We start from the raw sequence: 16458 nt of genomic DNA on the forward strand, positions 1-16458 counted from the left end.
GTCGCAGTAGTACCCGCAGGGCTCGCGCGGCAGTCCGACGTATCAATGGCGTCTCATCCACGACTCCGCGCAGGTTAGCGTCCGCTGTGCACGCGCTACCGCTACCTGACGCCGCGTCAGCTGCGCTGGCGGCACGATCGGAGAGGCCGTTCGCGGGCATCGGCTGCAGCCGAGTTACACGTCATTCCATGACTCCCAGCACGGTTCATGAACGAATTTCTCCTGCCGGATTACGAACGCCGTTTCCGAAAGGAGCTGCATAAGCGTTCTCAGCTTTGCGACGAAAGCCATGTAGAATTCGTTCGGGCTTCACTTCGGCCGTTCAGTAGGGTTGCTTCCTCTGCGACTGAAGCGCGGAAGGTCGCATCGGCTATCCGTCAGTGCCACTCACGCGTTCGCCCAATTTTCGAGCCCGTCACTTCACCAGCCGGGAAGGATGGCGTAGGAGGTTCGTGCTATACAAGGCGACCTCTTCGCTGAACTCGAATACCATCCCCGCCTACGCCGGATCAGGCGTTAGAACCGCGTTCTATGTGTTCGACGGGGATTAATTTCGGTTGAGCGCCGACACGCAGACGGACTCGCGACCGATACAGTGCTGCCTACAGTATGCGACCTTACAGGCCATGTAGGTGGCCGCCGAAACGTCGGTCACTAGGACCTAGTGCTCCTGACTCGTCCTGGCATCCAGTTCGCTGTCATTCACACGACCGCGACTTCACAGTGATTAGAGGGTCCAACAACGCCTCTTCGCCAGGAGATTCCTTCTGGTCACTTTCCTGTATTACCTTTCCTTTTTATTTTAGGCGTCCCAGCAAACTCGGGATCCAGCAAGTTCTCGTCGCAGGAGGTCCCTACCCCCAGGTCCCGACACCGTCCGTAGGAACCCCCCGGAGGCGAGCTCCGCCCAGTCTTCCGCAGGTAGTGCCCGGTAGTGCCGTATTCAGAAGAGGAGCGTCGAGTCCTGTGCCCCACTTGTGACACTTCCCGGGGGATCCTCGAGCTGGTCACGGATCGTTGGCATCGCAGGGTTTGCAAGTATGGTAATAAATTGTTGTTTCTCTGCTATTTGAATGGTTGTTTCGTACTACCTCCGGCGAGGCGAACGGACGCGGAAGGCCCCGGGAGTGGGAGCCCTGTGCCTACTTGGGCAGGGGCGGTAGTTTTCCCACAAGTTGTAGCCAAGGGCAACTGTGTGCCCTGCTGTATGGTGTTCGGTCATGTCCTTTGCACTTAGCTGAAACTTTAGCAAGCAAAAACTGTCCATCATAAAAAAAAAAAAAAAAAAAACGTGTCCACATTATCAAATAGAACATAATGAGGAAAGCAAAACCAATGACATTTTAGTCTATGTTCATTTGAACTCTTATTTCATTTACTGGACACATCCATCAGGTGGACCCTGTTCGTTTTTTGTTTGTTTGTTTTGCATTTTCTTCTGTGCCTCTTCGTCATCTTGAGGTTGGTTTTGCTACTGTTTTCTATCACGAGTTCTGGAGTAGCTGACCTGAACACCTCCATATTTTTTAAAATCTCAATCAATCAAACGTTCATGGCAGCATATTTATTGCAGGCAAGTACATTCCTCGAAAGTGGATAATTTTACTGTCATGTTTCCATATATATGTAGATTTTATAACAATACGGTAATATGCCTATGTGTTTTTTTTTATTTTGTTTTTCACGCAACGACCCTTTTTCAACTTTAGTAACAAAAGCCGAGAATCACTGACACAATACATTACACATATACATTTAATGAGGCGTTGCAAGGACAATGCACTGTTATAAAGCTAAACAAACTATGCAAGATTTCTTTGTTATGGGAAAAAGAATGAATAAAGGAAATAAAGAATATGGGAAGAAGAAAGAATATGTGGTGGTGATGATGGAAAATAAGTCTGCATCGAATGAAACATTTATTTGAAGGTGGAAACATTTCCTTGAGTTTTGAGGAACACACAATATGAACTGTGTGTTCCTCAAACTGAAGGAAATGTTAGCTCTTTCCACAGTACACCATCTCGCTTGCACCATTTTAATTTGCTTATCGAAGTAGTATTTCTTGTAGCATTCTGTTTACTCCTTCCTGCAGCCTCAGTACTTTTCTTTGAAACCTTTGTTCCTTTTTTCAGCTTTTGTAGCTCTCATTTCCACAGCTTTTTAGAGCTCTAGGACCTGCATCATCACAGTCTGGTTTTTGGGCTACTTTCTCTGTGAGGTCTGTGCAGGTTCCAAACTTGTCTCTTGTTGCTCAGTTGTTTGTTCTTTAGTCTGGGAAGCTGCAGCAATGGTTTCTGCACCATCCTGCTGTTCCTGTACAATTGGAACCTTGAAGATACACAAGAATGTGTGAAGCATGCAGTGAGACGACACATCACTGAGGAAGATGCCTCGATGTTTCCTCTGCAGTTGCTTGCAACTTTTTTATTTGTTTTGTGCCTCCTTCGAAGTTTATCGGGACTACTTCCAACATAGCATGCTTATACATCACATGCACATACACAGGGGATAAACAGTATGCATAACAAATGATATACAATATACACAAGCTACTGTTATTGTCTTTCCTCGTTGCGCATGAATGTCCTGACTATGAATCCCCATTCATTAGTTGCCTTGCTATGCTTAGTTAGTAATATGCATGATTACATGCAGCATTGCCAGCACTGATCCTCATTTCCAGCTTAGTAAATGTCGTCCCTCCGATCATCCATATTTATCATTTTAGTGACTTCAGAATTGTTGCTCTTTTTTTTTTTTACCGCTTAATAATGCCTTTACAAACTATTACATGTTTTAAGCACATGCTTCGTTCACATGAGTTCAGAACAAGCAGTGATATACTAACTGCAACACATATTCTGGCGAAGAAGACATACAACACCCCATTTCCATATCCCCTCATCATCCTGAAGCAGATCAGTCAGATGCAGAGTTCCACACATCATATCAGCACACAGATTCAGATTGCAGCTGTGGTTATGCTTAGAGTCGCTAAATAGTGACTCTAGTTATGCTCACCAGTCACGACTCCACCGTTTCTGAAGTAGGCGTTTTGTAGCAGTGCGAAACTGTGCAGTGTAGCTGTAGTTGTCATAGGTGAAGCTGGAAATTCAAGTACGACATGTCATCAGTTATACTAAATACTATGAAACATCGAAAAGGACACTAAACAGCATGTACATCATACGCGCTCGCTGGAATGCGACGAAAACGCCACTGATCGCACGCGGGATCATCTACCAGCATGTTGTGGTAGCTTGATAAAATAGGCCTAAGTAGCTATGATATACACAACAAGCAAGCAGAAGCAAGAAATTTACTACTACTACAAACTGTGTTTCGTACCTGTATTCCGACGAAAACCGCAGTAGCTGTCTCGATGCGGTCGTAATCGGCGGCGTTTCCCTTCCGGCTTCTTTGGTCCTCGATACACCGACACTGTCTTCCCAGGGGTTTATCAACTGCATCGTCATGGCATCTGACCAAACGAAGTGTTTTTTACTGCACGGCAGCTCACTTATTGCCTCCGACTACACTACAGTAGCTGAAGTGGAGTCCGCCATCTTGCTTTTCAGTTGACCCGACTGTGGTTGAGGAGCTCAGTCGAAAACTCAACCGTGGTTGAGAGCGCTAGTGTAACTAGGGTACAGGCCTGTCGATGTCACGACCATCTCTATAATACACGACCATAACACTCGCCCGTTCGCCTATGGGACTTCCGTCTGCGCCTCAAGGAGCGGAAGTGCCGTATTTACGCGCGAAGCGCCCGCCAGGGGCGCCACTTGTGGGACGCAGAAGAGCGCCTGTAGCAGGCCCCCATAGCTCCCCCTCTTCGCGGCTCTAAAAAAATGTTTATGTCGTAAACACGTGGTATTACTCCGTCAGGCATCATAGTTGACACCCATTGGCAGAAGGACGTTGCGCGCTCTGCTATTGGTTGGCAAAGTTTCAAAAGAGCATTCTTTCGCGGGCTGCCTGTCTGGCGGGCAGTTACGATAAGAGAAGGGAGAGAAGTGGCAGCGGCGTCTCGACGATGTCAGTTGACACCACCGTATGATGACATTGTTCAAAGAGAAGTCCCAGATTTGTTAGTGTGTCAGAGTGACTCCGCGCGTGTTGTGATGTTTCCCGACACAAATATCTTACGTAGGAACAGTCTCTCGAGTTCAGAACTGGAATGCAGCGGTGAGCTGACGCCTGAGGAACACTTGTGAGCGCCGTCGCATTTTCAAATGCAGTCACAACGGAGACAGGATTCGGTATCCGTGCGACAAGCATTGCCCGCTTCGTTGAGACCTTCGCACTGCAATTAAGGAAAGGAGATGCCCACCGTGAAATCGCATGCGCTCGTGTCAGCGTCGCTCACTTCTGGCAGTAGAGTGTGTGTGTGTTTTTCGAGTTCGAACTTGGTCAACGAACGCAACGATTTGGACTCTGTACGCACGGTGAATATTTGTGTCAGACTATTGAATCAGTACGATGTTTCAAATAAATGTGTATTTTGTCAAAAATTTGCCTAGTTGTTCTGGAATATGGAATAACAGGCGTCGGGCATGAAAACCAGTCAAAGTAAAAGCCGATGGTAGCCAGTACCGGGCCGAAAGGCGAGCCAAACTGAGAGACTCCTGATTGGCCGAATGGTAGGCATCATAGTTCATTTTCATTCGTTGCATGTCCAGTGTTGCCTGAATTATCTCAAACTATGGGCTCTATGGGAGCTGTGGGAGCCTGCCTGTAGTAGCTCGAATGTGTGCAATATGAGTGGTCCTTGTGGTTAATTCTTCGTGCGTACACGTTTGTGTATTGTCGCAGGTTCTGTGTTCGTGTAGAGCTAAGGGTTCTGAAACTAAATACTCAGAAAGAAGCTGTGCTCTGAAGCGTAGGTGGCATGTAAAACTGTGAAACTCGCGCACTATGTGCCGTACATCGTACACATAAACTTGGCAGCAGCACCTTGTGTATTGGGCCAGTTATCATGCGTTTATGATTGTCAGACGCAAGCGGGTTCAGACTTTACGTTTCACATGAGAGGCGTTCCGTGTTAACGTACAGGGCAGTTACAGAGAATGGGTGAATGCGACCGTAAGAAGAAACTGTTCCTGGCAAAGAGATGACTGACACCTGTTACGACGTCCAACAGAATTTGTTGTATAAGCAAGCACTTCAGTTTTAAATCAGCAGTTGCTTGTTTTGTTTTCCTACTTATTGGTCCCTTTTTATTTTACTTTTACACTTTTTTTTTCTTCTTTTGCGGCTTTCCATTACAGTGCTCTGCTAACCTTTGTTATGCTGTTCGCATAGAAGCCAGTCTGCGAATTTTTCTTGATGGTGGCTGCGACGCTACCTTTTGGTGCCTTTTTTGTGTTCGTTTGGCACTCCTGGGAGATGTAAGGCTGTGTAAACATCGTGATCACTAAACGTAGGTACCGTAGCCACGGTGCCACGTCTGAGAATTTTGCGCTTTGCGCCAATGCTAAAGTCTTCGGACTTAAAACGCCGAGAACACGCAGAGTTCGAGCTAGCACGCAGGCGAAAAACGATTTTAGATGGAGAGTTTTTCGCTGTTGTTGCAGAGAATGGTCGCGGCTGATTACTTTGTTGTACGAAGCATCTTCATCAAATTTAATGCAAGCCTTTGCTCATCGGCACCAGTGAAGATGCTGTTCTCCTTTGCGAATCTGATTGTACGGTGGAACACAAAAATCCTAAGTGATGCAGTCAAAAACTTCTAATATTAAAATTATTGTGATAATCTAACAAATAAATGCTATTTTTCCTTGCTGACTTATGTTCATCGTTATTTCTGTAATTCCAGATGACATCTTCATCACAGTATTTATGGTACTAGTTACAGCATTTACATACTGTATATTTTATATTTAAATACTCCTATCGAAGAGTATTTATGAAGAGTATTTAAACACCCCTTTCAACAAAGTATTTTGTATTTATATTTAAATACTAAAAAAAATGCATTTATGTCCACCTCTGGTCGGAGGCCACGGTTCATTATTCGTTTTTTTCATATTTCAGAGAGAGTTGCGTAAAAGGTACTCAGCTATATTAGATAAAACTATTTATGGTACACACTCCCATCCAAAAAGTGCACCCTATATGAAATGAAACAATAGCAATTCGCAATGAAGTTACTGGTGTCAAGACGCCGCAATATATTTCGAGCCACTTCTCCCGTAAGACAGCATGTGAGCGCGGAACTCGTGGAATGAAATACTTGTGTTCAACACTGCTTTCTTCGCCTTGCAAAGCGGGACGGTGCAGTACACCATCACGTCTGCACCATGCACAAACCATGCACTGCAGACAAACACTGTCCACCGCGTGAAAACTAGCAAAAACCAAACGCGAATGACGGCAGCAACGGTATCCGCATAGCATGCGTCGTCTGCCGAGGGTCCCGTATTCAGCGCCACAAACGTGCGGCGGCCACTTGGCAAAACCACATCAGTGGCGCTGGGGCTAGGTGCAAGTGTGATGGTCGTGTATTATAGAGATGGTCGTGGTCGATGTACAGACCCCGGCCCGGCCCACAGGGTCAAGCCCGCATCTGACCTACAGGCGCGCCAAAAGATGCTTTACTCGGCCCTCTGGCTGGATCGGGCTAGGGCATTCGGGTAATCCTTAGCCCGTGCAGTGTTCTACGAAGAGGTGATAGCAAGGGGATGAGACTCACGAGTTCACTTGCGGACTAAAGTGAGGCACTGCGAGCTTTTCGCGTCATCAAACGTCATGAAACGTCAGAATTTTTACGTCGAAGCGCGAGTTCTCAACCATTACGAGCCCATTGGCTCCCGAGGCCGCTCCCCCGGTATGCGAGCGCACATTGGTTGGTTTGAAATTATGAACTTTCCTTGGCGCAATCATGCCGGCGACACCGTGTCCCGTGTCGGCAGTGCCGGAGCCACCGGAGCTACTCGCCGCAAAGTTTCGAAATGTGTTGGGTGTAGCAGGGACGCAAGCAAAGCATTTATGCCGGTACCGCTTTGGATGGTTTTTAGTGTCTTTCCCTAACATGTTGTTGATACGGACTCTGAAAAACTCGGTGCCTCATGGATACTTCTGCAAGTCAATTGAGTGGTAGATAAGTGGAAGGCAAGTCCGCTTCGCTTGCTTGGTGCGACAACGATTCAAGAAGGACGAATACTGTGTTTTTCCGCTACTCACTCGATGACCGGTAAGTCACTTCCTATTCAATTTTGCCGCTTAGGATAACGTAGCGCCGCACCTGTGGCATATACGCAGCATTTTGACAGGTAGAATTTTTGGTTTTCACGTTTCTGAACCCTATCTTTCTTGTTCAGGTATAAGCACGCAACTCATATCTGCTTCAGAATAGCATCTGCATGGCTACAGTAGAATGGATAAGACACTCCACTGGATGGATGGAGTGGTTGGATCATCATCTTTCGGCATAGCAGCTTCACAATTTCCTTTGTGACGGGTCAACCAGGCGCCTATACACAAGCAGCAAAGGGATATGGACATGTTCTCTGTCATGCTGGATCTGTGAATGTGTGTGTCTGTGCAGCCAATATAATGTTGTTCTACTGTGAAATCTTCCACGTGAGACATCAGCTAACAGTGAATGCAAAGTTGCTTCGGCATTTCATTCGAACTTCAGAAACAATGTTTATATCATGTTCGTGTTCTGCACAGCTACAGCAGACTTCATATTTGTTTCTCTCTTGTTCATATTTGTGCTTTGGAAATACCTATCCCGGAAAATAAAGCACTTTGTGTAACAGAAACAGCCAACGCTTCCGCATTTTGTTATTTATTTCACTCGACGCGAACGGAGATGCACAACCACCCAGAACTGCCCAGAACCGCCAAAGCGGGGGAGAGGGAGAGAACAGATGGGAAAGGGAAAGCCTCGCCAGCGATCACGGTCACCCAGGGAGACAAAAAAAAGCAAAGCAAAAAGCTACTCAACCGACGTCCAACGATTGGCCCAACGCTTGAGGTCACGTGAGTTTTTCCCAACAATAGAATTATACTACACGTTCATTCCCCTGGTGATAGTATTGCCTTATCAAAGGAGCCTCATATCTGGCTTTCTGCAAGGATCAGTTTTGGGACTGCTCTTATTTGTGATTTTCATCAATGATATCACCAATGACATTCCAGTGCACTTTCGCATATTTGCAGACGATTGTGTTATCTACACTGAGGTTCGTTCCATACATGACCAAATCATGTTAAATGAGTGTCTGCAAAAAAAAATGTCTCTAGTGTGATGGATGGCAAATGGTATTCAATGAGAAAAAGTGCGTATGCACGAAGATTACTAGAAGGAAAGACGCTTTTAAATTCCACTAGAGGATCATGTACTTTCAACAGTGGACTATTATAAATATCTTGGAGTCACAATTTCAAGAGGTCTGAGTTGGACTTTGTATGTCAACAACATCGTTCGCGAGGCTTTGGGAAAATTATGATTTTTAAGGTGGACTCATGTGGTCTAGTTAACGTTCGCTTTCGAAGAGAGTTGGCTGCACTGTCGCAAAATTGTTTTCTTCACTTTGCTTTCGTCCCGCGCTTTGAGAAAGTAATGTAATTGGAGGCAGCTTGCAGAACATATGTGATAGCAAACGACAAAGCCATTATTTTCATTCGCAGGGATATGGAAAACTGCAGTAAGCTTGTCCAATTCGGTGATTGCAAGATATTCCGCGACTGTTACTCTAGGGAAGGACACCATTTTGGCCAAAATATCGCGGCCCATATACAGGGTGTCCCACCGAAAAAGGGCCAGGGGCTAATGAAAAAACAGAGTGATCTACACAAATGGAACCAACTGTACGTGCTTGGCTGTTGTGTGGTCTATCCAAAAATATATTTTTCATTGCCACTTGTCAATTAATTAGCGGTAATTAATTTTCCAACTTTTTAATTATCGGTTTTAGCTCTCAGATGTCAATGAGGAAGTTGTAGTACATGTTGAAAAAGACGCAACTGAAGTGGTTCGAGGATGCTATGGCTTGTGATTTAGTTTTTTCCCGGGTTTAAAAATTGGTTTCTGAAGCCGCGCGCACCACAGAGCGCTTCCCATAATTCGGCGCCCGCATGCGACGATTGCAGTGCACTCTGATAGGTGTGCCGTGAAACAGGTGAAATATCTTCCTCTTGTGTGAAGTGGCCCAAGGATGGCCTCCAAGTGCTAATATCAAAGTCAATGTACGCCGGAGGGCGCTGGAATCGTCGCGCGCGGGTGCCGGATTGCCGGACTTTTAAGCTCGGGAAAAAAAGAAACCACAAGCCATAGCGACCTTGAACCACTTCAGTTGTGTCTCTTTCGACATCTACTACAACCTCCTCATTGACATCTGAGAGCTAAAACTGATGATTAAAAAGTTGGAAAATTAATTACCGCTAATTAATTGACAAGGGGCGATGAAAAAAAAATTTTTTGGATAGACCACACAATTGCCAAGCACGTACAGTTGGTGGCATTTGTGTAAAGCACTCCGTTCGTTTTTTAGCCCCTGGCCCTCTTTCAGCGGGACACCCTGTATATGCAGAGAGAAGCGATTTTGATGAATCTCCCATAGACCCCCACGTATTGAAAGTTTGACAAAATCAGTGGATCGCAACAGGCCTTCAAAAAGAGGCCTCGAGGAGAACACGCCTGTACCTGTTTCCCGCAGAAACTTAGCGGAGTTTACGAGAACCCTGCGAACAAAAATTCTCCATAGACTTCTTAAGAAGTGAGTCCCCCTTTAAACGTAATTTGAAAAATGCCACGTGGAAAAGAACTTCCCAATGCTGTCACAGCGGTGCTGTAGAAGATCTAGAGCATATTCTTCTCCTGTGTCCACACTGCCAATCTTCCCGAACCATACTCTCTGGATCCCTGAATCCTTTAATGAGCTGGACTCTTGCCTCCTCTCTCTTACAAAATTCCTCAATCCCTGGCCACACCCAGCCTAGCAACGCTCTGCCCTCAAAGCTCTCTTCACCATTCTGGATGCCATAGGACTTCGATCCTTATTGTGAAGGGGCTCATTATTTCATTCTCCGCATCACCACCGACAACGGGGTAGAGTATCGTCCCTGGCGATGAAACTCCCCATTCATCATCTCACAACAAAGTTGTTGTTATAGCTAGGGCCTGACTTTTTCGGGATTTATTTTTGGCCAAATTTGGGGGGTAAATATCGGGTGATATTTTTCATTTCAAAATTCGGGTGTAAATCCCGTTACGGCATATTCTGTTGTCAGGAATTCGGGTGTATTCGGGTGATTTTTTTTGTTTAATAAAAATTTGTCTTAACATGGAACTAATGTTTAGCAATGTTATCAAACTTTATTTTAATGCACGCTTATGAGTGTGCCACGCGACCCGGATGTTTTCGGGTAGATTCGGGTTAAACCCGAATTTTACAGATTTCGTTCGGGGGGTAAATATCGGGCGGATACGGGTTTAACCCTAAAAAGTCAGGCCCTAGTTATAGCCTACAAGACATATGTCCGTCCGGTCTGAGTGTATGCAAGCATTGCCTAGGGTGTTTTTACAACTCGTAACACCACGAAGATCGAGGCAGTGCGAAAATAAATTGCTGCAATTTATATTTAATAAGTACAGATGAACCAGTTAAATTTCTGATTTCTATAATAAAGTGGTGTGGACATGCCAGATAGAAGACACTAACAAGCCCGGCTAAAAACTTAACATATACAGTAAAACCCGCGTATAGCGATATCGCGTATAACGATATCCCTCATAAAACGGTGGTTCATGATTTTACCGTCAAAATATACATTGGTTCTATGGAGAAACGACCCGCGTATAGCGATGGAGACCGCGGTTCCGAGTATTCGTTTAACGATGTTGGACGCTGTCCCGTGCGCGTAACTACGCGGCGATTTTCGCAGCGATAAGATACAGTAGAGTCTCGATGCTATGAATCTCACGGGGTAGCAAAAAAAATTCACATCAAAAGAATTAAACCAAGATAAAAATTGAGGCAAGAAGATAGACAGCGACTGTTCATTTTCCAATACTGTCAGTGAGAGAGGTAGGTGGTATCGCTTTTATGTCTTCGTATTTGGCTAATGCTGCTCAAATTCGCGAGATGATTCAAAAGGCCTAGCACGTGCTTTCCACCCGGGAGTCGCGCGACACTGTTCTAAAGCGAGCTTCTCCTAGAGCACGCAGGCGTTAGGTGAAGCCGACTTGCGGAGTGGTGACGTGTAGTGTTGCCAGAAGTTGTCCTGCTATGTTGTCTGGTTCCCTCCACGAGTTCTGATCGCTGTTTTCCGAAACCACTGCGATGTCACACAGCTTCGCGTGTGACATTTTTTAGCATCTGTTTCTGTTTCTTTTGCTACACGCGGGGTGGCACGCGACTTTTCAGGGACGCGCTATTTAGGTCAGCCCTCGTTTACCGATGTACCCTGTATAGCGATGGAATTCGCGATTACCGTCAATATCGTTATACGCGGGTTTCACTGTACAAGGACTGATATATAGCTTTACCTGACAGACGTCCGACAGGTAATTCAAATTCACAGTATATCGAGACAGTACAGTTCGAGGGCTGATTCCTTTACATCATCTTTTTTTTTCCGCGAACCATCATGGAATGGAACTCTCTACCAGACAACGTTGTGACAGCGAAAAGTGTTGGGCATTTCATGTAAAAAAATTTAGCCACACTTGTGATTGTTGAAGTGTTGGGTGTTTATTTAAGTGTGTTGGTGCTTATTCCAGTTTTTTCTCTTTCTTTTTTGTAGTGTGCTTGTACTTTGTACTTCTGTACACTTTACTCCTATACTTGGGCCTCTATATAGAGGCCAGTAGTATTTGAAAATACAATAAATAAAAATAAATAAAACGTTAATACCTGTAGCTCACTCTGTTGTGTCTGAGAAACGATATTGTCATTCTACTACTAATAACATTGTTAATGTGTTGAAGGCGACATTCATATGAGCATTTTTTGCGTACGCGAAGACAGGCAGCAGGCGGACCACTAAAATCTGTGGGCTCTTCAGACGCGATCTGTATACGCTGTCCATTAAAAAATGCGGTGAGGGTACTGATAAGGGAAACTTTCTTTTTTATCCGCGCTAAGTAAGATGAAGGAAATAAAGTAGGAAGTGAAATCGCATTGGTTCTTGTTAGTCCTAACAACACAAGGACATTCTCGGTTTAGCTGTATCATGTAATAAGACAGTAGAAGAAGAAATGTGTCAGAAGGCACACATGCAATAAGATATCGAAAATGCCTACAGGAGGCGCAAATCAAATAATCCACAGATACTTACGGCCATGAATAATGTGATGAGTAGTGAAATAGCCAACGATGCCACGAACGCAATAGTAACCGACTGTGGAAACATAAGTAAATAATGTTAAAAGTGCACAGCGACGTTGGTGGAGGTTATTATAAAGCATATCACAAGAACAAAGTAGGTATTCAGGCTTATTATCTACCGCTATCACGACTGACTAAATACTACGCAACCATGTCATTTCCACCCCACCCCAGCACTGTAATTTTGAAGCCATGCAGCCGCAGCGACGCCTATCTTTGTTCAGCGTGCCTATTCTTTAGTTCTTATAATGTGGCGTAATTAAGCCTAGGCTAGGAATTTCATACCATCAATACACGTCTAGGGAGTGACTTTTTCGGGTTAAATGCCTTTCTCAGATTCGGGGGGTAAAAATCGGACGCTATTTTTAAATCTGTAATTCGGGGAGAAATCGGGCGATAATTGTGCATTCGGGTGTTATCGGGTGTTTTTGTTTCTCCTCTTGTCTATTAAGTCCTTTCCTAATCTCTTTTTGTTTTGTTTTGTTTTGTTGTTTTTTGTGGGATCGTGACCTTCCAGCGCTAATCCCCGAAGGCATAGACAAGTGACCCATTCTTACATGTGTTACACGTGGTGACCGTTGTTCGTCTTCAGTGGAAACGTTACGGGACGATTTCATAGTGACAGGAATTCGGGGAGAAATCGGGTTTAACCCGAATTGGTCGGAGGTCAGTTCGGGGGGGAATAATCGGGCGGAATCGGGTTTAACCCGAAAAAGTCACTCCCTATACATGTCCCATGAGACACGGGTTCTATCAAACGATGATGCCCACTTGAGTGCGGCCAACAACGGCAAGCTACTTCGACATCCCTCACCCAACCCACCCCGGTTCTAGCAAAAGTCGTACATTGATAATCATCTTCATTCTCGTTGCTGTCATCTGCTACCACTGTGTGTCCGCATTTGCCCGTTCATATTTGGAATTTCAACACTCCAGTAACGATGGACATCCCCCGAGCCAATGCATAGAGGCCCTGTCGGATCGTACTGAAGCGTATTCTGCATAGGAGCTGCTGATTATGACATGGCCGCTATAATATCATAGGCTGTGACTGTTACAAGTGTCGAAGTTACGTACCTTTGTGAACGTGGCACCCTCATCGCCTTCCGTATCGACTGCAGCCTGAGAGGGAAAATGGACTTAACAAGAGCCATTCAAAATTTGTATGAAGAAAGTCAGAGCTGGTCAGTGACTAAGAATAATTGCTCCCCAAAAAAATCAATTTCTTCAGATTGAATGCCTCGCTGGAATTTTACGCATGAAGTTTCCGGTAACCCAGCGTAAGAGTAAATACGAACGCCAGCTTTTCATCGCTGTCTCAATCTTGCTGCCACATTAGTGACCTGAAGAAACTTCTGAGCCCGGTAAATAACTTCCAAATTCATACCAAACTCGTTGCGACTTTTGAACTATCTTCCGATCACTGGAGGTTCTCCTTCAACTGTGGAGCCGCTATACGGGGAGGCACGCATCTAGCGAAGCCAGCACCTCACAGTTCGTTTACCGCCCCGTACAGGTAGTACGTGGTAACATTCATAGTGTCATTTGTAATATAGCCTCTTAGAAAAACGGCAAGGCCAGTGTTGGCGGAAGTGAGCACAACATTCGGTATGAAATACCAGAATTAGAGCCAGCCATTATTTAAACCATTCTCTTTTCTCCGAAAAAAAAGAAAAACTAAAACGCACCCGCACTGTGAGTTATTCATTGCCAAAGTTTGCTATATAAGTGCGGTGAAACTGAAACCATGAGCCTCGTTTGAGCGCAGGAAGAAAAACATGTATTCCGTGTCGGATGGCCACGAGCTTTGAAGCAGTGCAGCTGTGGAGTAGGCACAGTTCTCATATAAACCATTCTGCGGTCTAGATACGACGTTAATGCCTCTCTACCTCCTGCGCCCCTGAAGCTGGTGGTTTCGGTTTCAGCTATTCACATAGCAAAAGTTGTCGGTGGATATCTCCAAGTAGTCGCGCCTTTCAGGGAAGTGCCTCAGAACGAGAGCCACCAGTATTTCGAACATAGACTGTTCTTCTTCTGGGCTCCGTCCTCGTCATTGGCATGAAATTTAAAGGGTTATGGATTCATAGGACTCAAGGGTTCATGGGTACTGTAGGTCAATAACTCGGAGGAGACTGAAATCCCATCCAGTATTTTATGACAGAAGTGAACAAACTATTTCTGTAAGGTGCTTTGTTGGCGTGCTTAAGGACATTATGGGAATGAATGAATACTTTGCACTAGAATATGAACTTGTATATGGGATAAGAATGCTGTCTGTCGCATGTTGATCTAAACACGGTTCCCAGTATGTATAGTTTAATGTTGTCAAAACTGTGACCAGGGACGTCAAAGTGTTCGAAAACTGCTTTGGGGAGTTGTTGCAGGTGCTCTGTGACCGATAAGACGGTTGTTCTTTGTTGGCCGATTTCACCGATATCTTAAATCGAGCAGTCGTCACATTCAATGCAGTATATGACATTGGACCCTGTGCATATGAAAACGTGGTTAACAAAGCGGGTGTAGTTGTTGGCTGTGCTTTTGACAGAATTAGCCTGTAGAACGTGCCTGCATTTTTTGCAGCGTGGGAGACTGGGGCATCTTCCATTGTACTGGGTGTCATTTTCGCTGATTTTGGCGTTGACAAAGACGCCTGCTAGGTATTTTGCGCGTCAGTATGCAACCTGTATGGGATGGGTGAATACACTATTAAGTGTGTTGTTGCTTTGGAGGAGCGGCTTGTGTTTATGAAGGGTGGCTTTGGTCCTTTTTGCAAGTGTGCTGCGGAGTTTGTGAACCTTTTCAGCATAATCTGAGTCGTTCGAAAAAATCCTGTGCAGTTTTCACGTTGTCCATTAGGAAGCCCAACCTTACAGTGGTGGGGGTGAGGCCTGCTAAAGAGAAGGTATTGTTCTTCCTCAGTTGGATTGTTGTAGAGGGTTGCGGTAAAACTGTCGATGTCTAGCAATACTGTAGTGCCAAGGAAGTTGATTGAGCGGTTGACTTCTGTGATGTGAAGCTTATAGCCTGATCTGTGGTGAAATTTTTAAATTTGAGTTCCCGCATTCCTAGATTATAAGTATAGCATCGATGTGTCGAAGGCACACAGTGGGATTTAATGTGAGGGCGCTAACGTCACTGTATACAAACATCCCACACAAAGACGGAATCACGGCTCCCTGCAGTAACAGTACATCCCATACCATGAAGGACTGAGAAACCCCCCCCCCCCCCCCCTCACTGTAACAGACTTAGCTCGTATACTAAACTAGTAGCTAAATCACTCGCTAAATGAACTTCCTCGGCACGACAATATCGCTAGAAAACGGCAACCTTACCACAACGCTCTACAAAAACCCAACTAAAACCACAATACCTCCCACACATGCCACTGTAAGATTCGAATTCATAATGGACAAAGTGTAAGACTGCCCAGAATTTGTTCGAAGGACTCACATTATCCTGAGAATCTTGACAAACCCTGCAGTGCACTTCCCCAATGGGACCATCCAGACCCCATTCTAGGGCCCTCACACTGGACAGAAACAATGTTCTTGAACGGTGAAAATATCCTGACAGATGTCAGATAAACTTGATCACTAGAGTAACTCCAAAGGACTTCCGAACATCAAAGCCATCACGAGCCCCTCCTCCTAGCAGATCTAGAAACCTAGTCAACATCTTGGTCAATGACAAAACCACCAAAAACAACACCCAGTGCAATGGAACACGCCCATGCAACCTCTCGCACTGCAAAACATGCAGGCACGTTCAACACGCTCATTCCACCAAAAGCACAGCCACCAACTACGCACACTTTGTTAACCACGCATTCACATGCACAAGCTCCGATGTCATATACTGCACTGAATGTGGCAACTGCTCAATGCAATAGATTCGTGAAATCGGCCAACAAATGAACTCCCCAACCGCCTTACCGGCCACAAAACCGACACCTCCAACAACTCCCGCAAAACAGTTGCCGAACATTTTGAAGTCCCTGGTCACAGTATTGACAACATTAACCATACATGCTGGCAACCGGGTTCAGATCCACATGCAACGAACGTGACAGGGAGTCTTATCTCATCTACAAATGCAACATTATTCACCCACC

The 16458-nt window shown here is 45.3% G+C and overlaps 1 protein-coding gene across 3 annotated transcripts in view; it reads right to left on the reverse strand.

The window, feature by feature from the left end:
- The window catches only part of LOC135394454 (lysosomal-associated transmembrane protein 4A-like), an 83427-nt gene that overhangs the window by 19814 nt on the left and 47155 nt on the right, over window positions 1-16458 (reverse strand). For 2 of the 3 annotated variants that reach the window (XM_064625186.1, XM_064625187.1), the window contains exons 5-6: window positions 13422-13466; window positions 12295-12357 (exon numbers count right to left, since the gene is read on the reverse strand). In XM_064625186.1, the coding sequence (XP_064481256.1) occupies window positions 12295-12357; window positions 13422-13466 (108 nt within the window). Of the gene's footprint in view, window positions 1-1774; window positions 3109-3351; window positions 3485-12294; window positions 12358-13421; window positions 13467-16458 lie in introns of those variants that run through there. The other variant, XR_010422910.1, reaches the window with a different exon arrangement.

This window comes from Ornithodoros turicata, chromosome 5 (genome assembly GCF_037126465.1).
Source record: "Ornithodoros turicata isolate Travis chromosome 5, ASM3712646v1, whole genome shotgun sequence".
Classification (NCBI taxonomy): Eukaryota; Metazoa; Arthropoda; class Arachnida; order Ixodida; family Argasidae; genus Ornithodoros; species Ornithodoros turicata.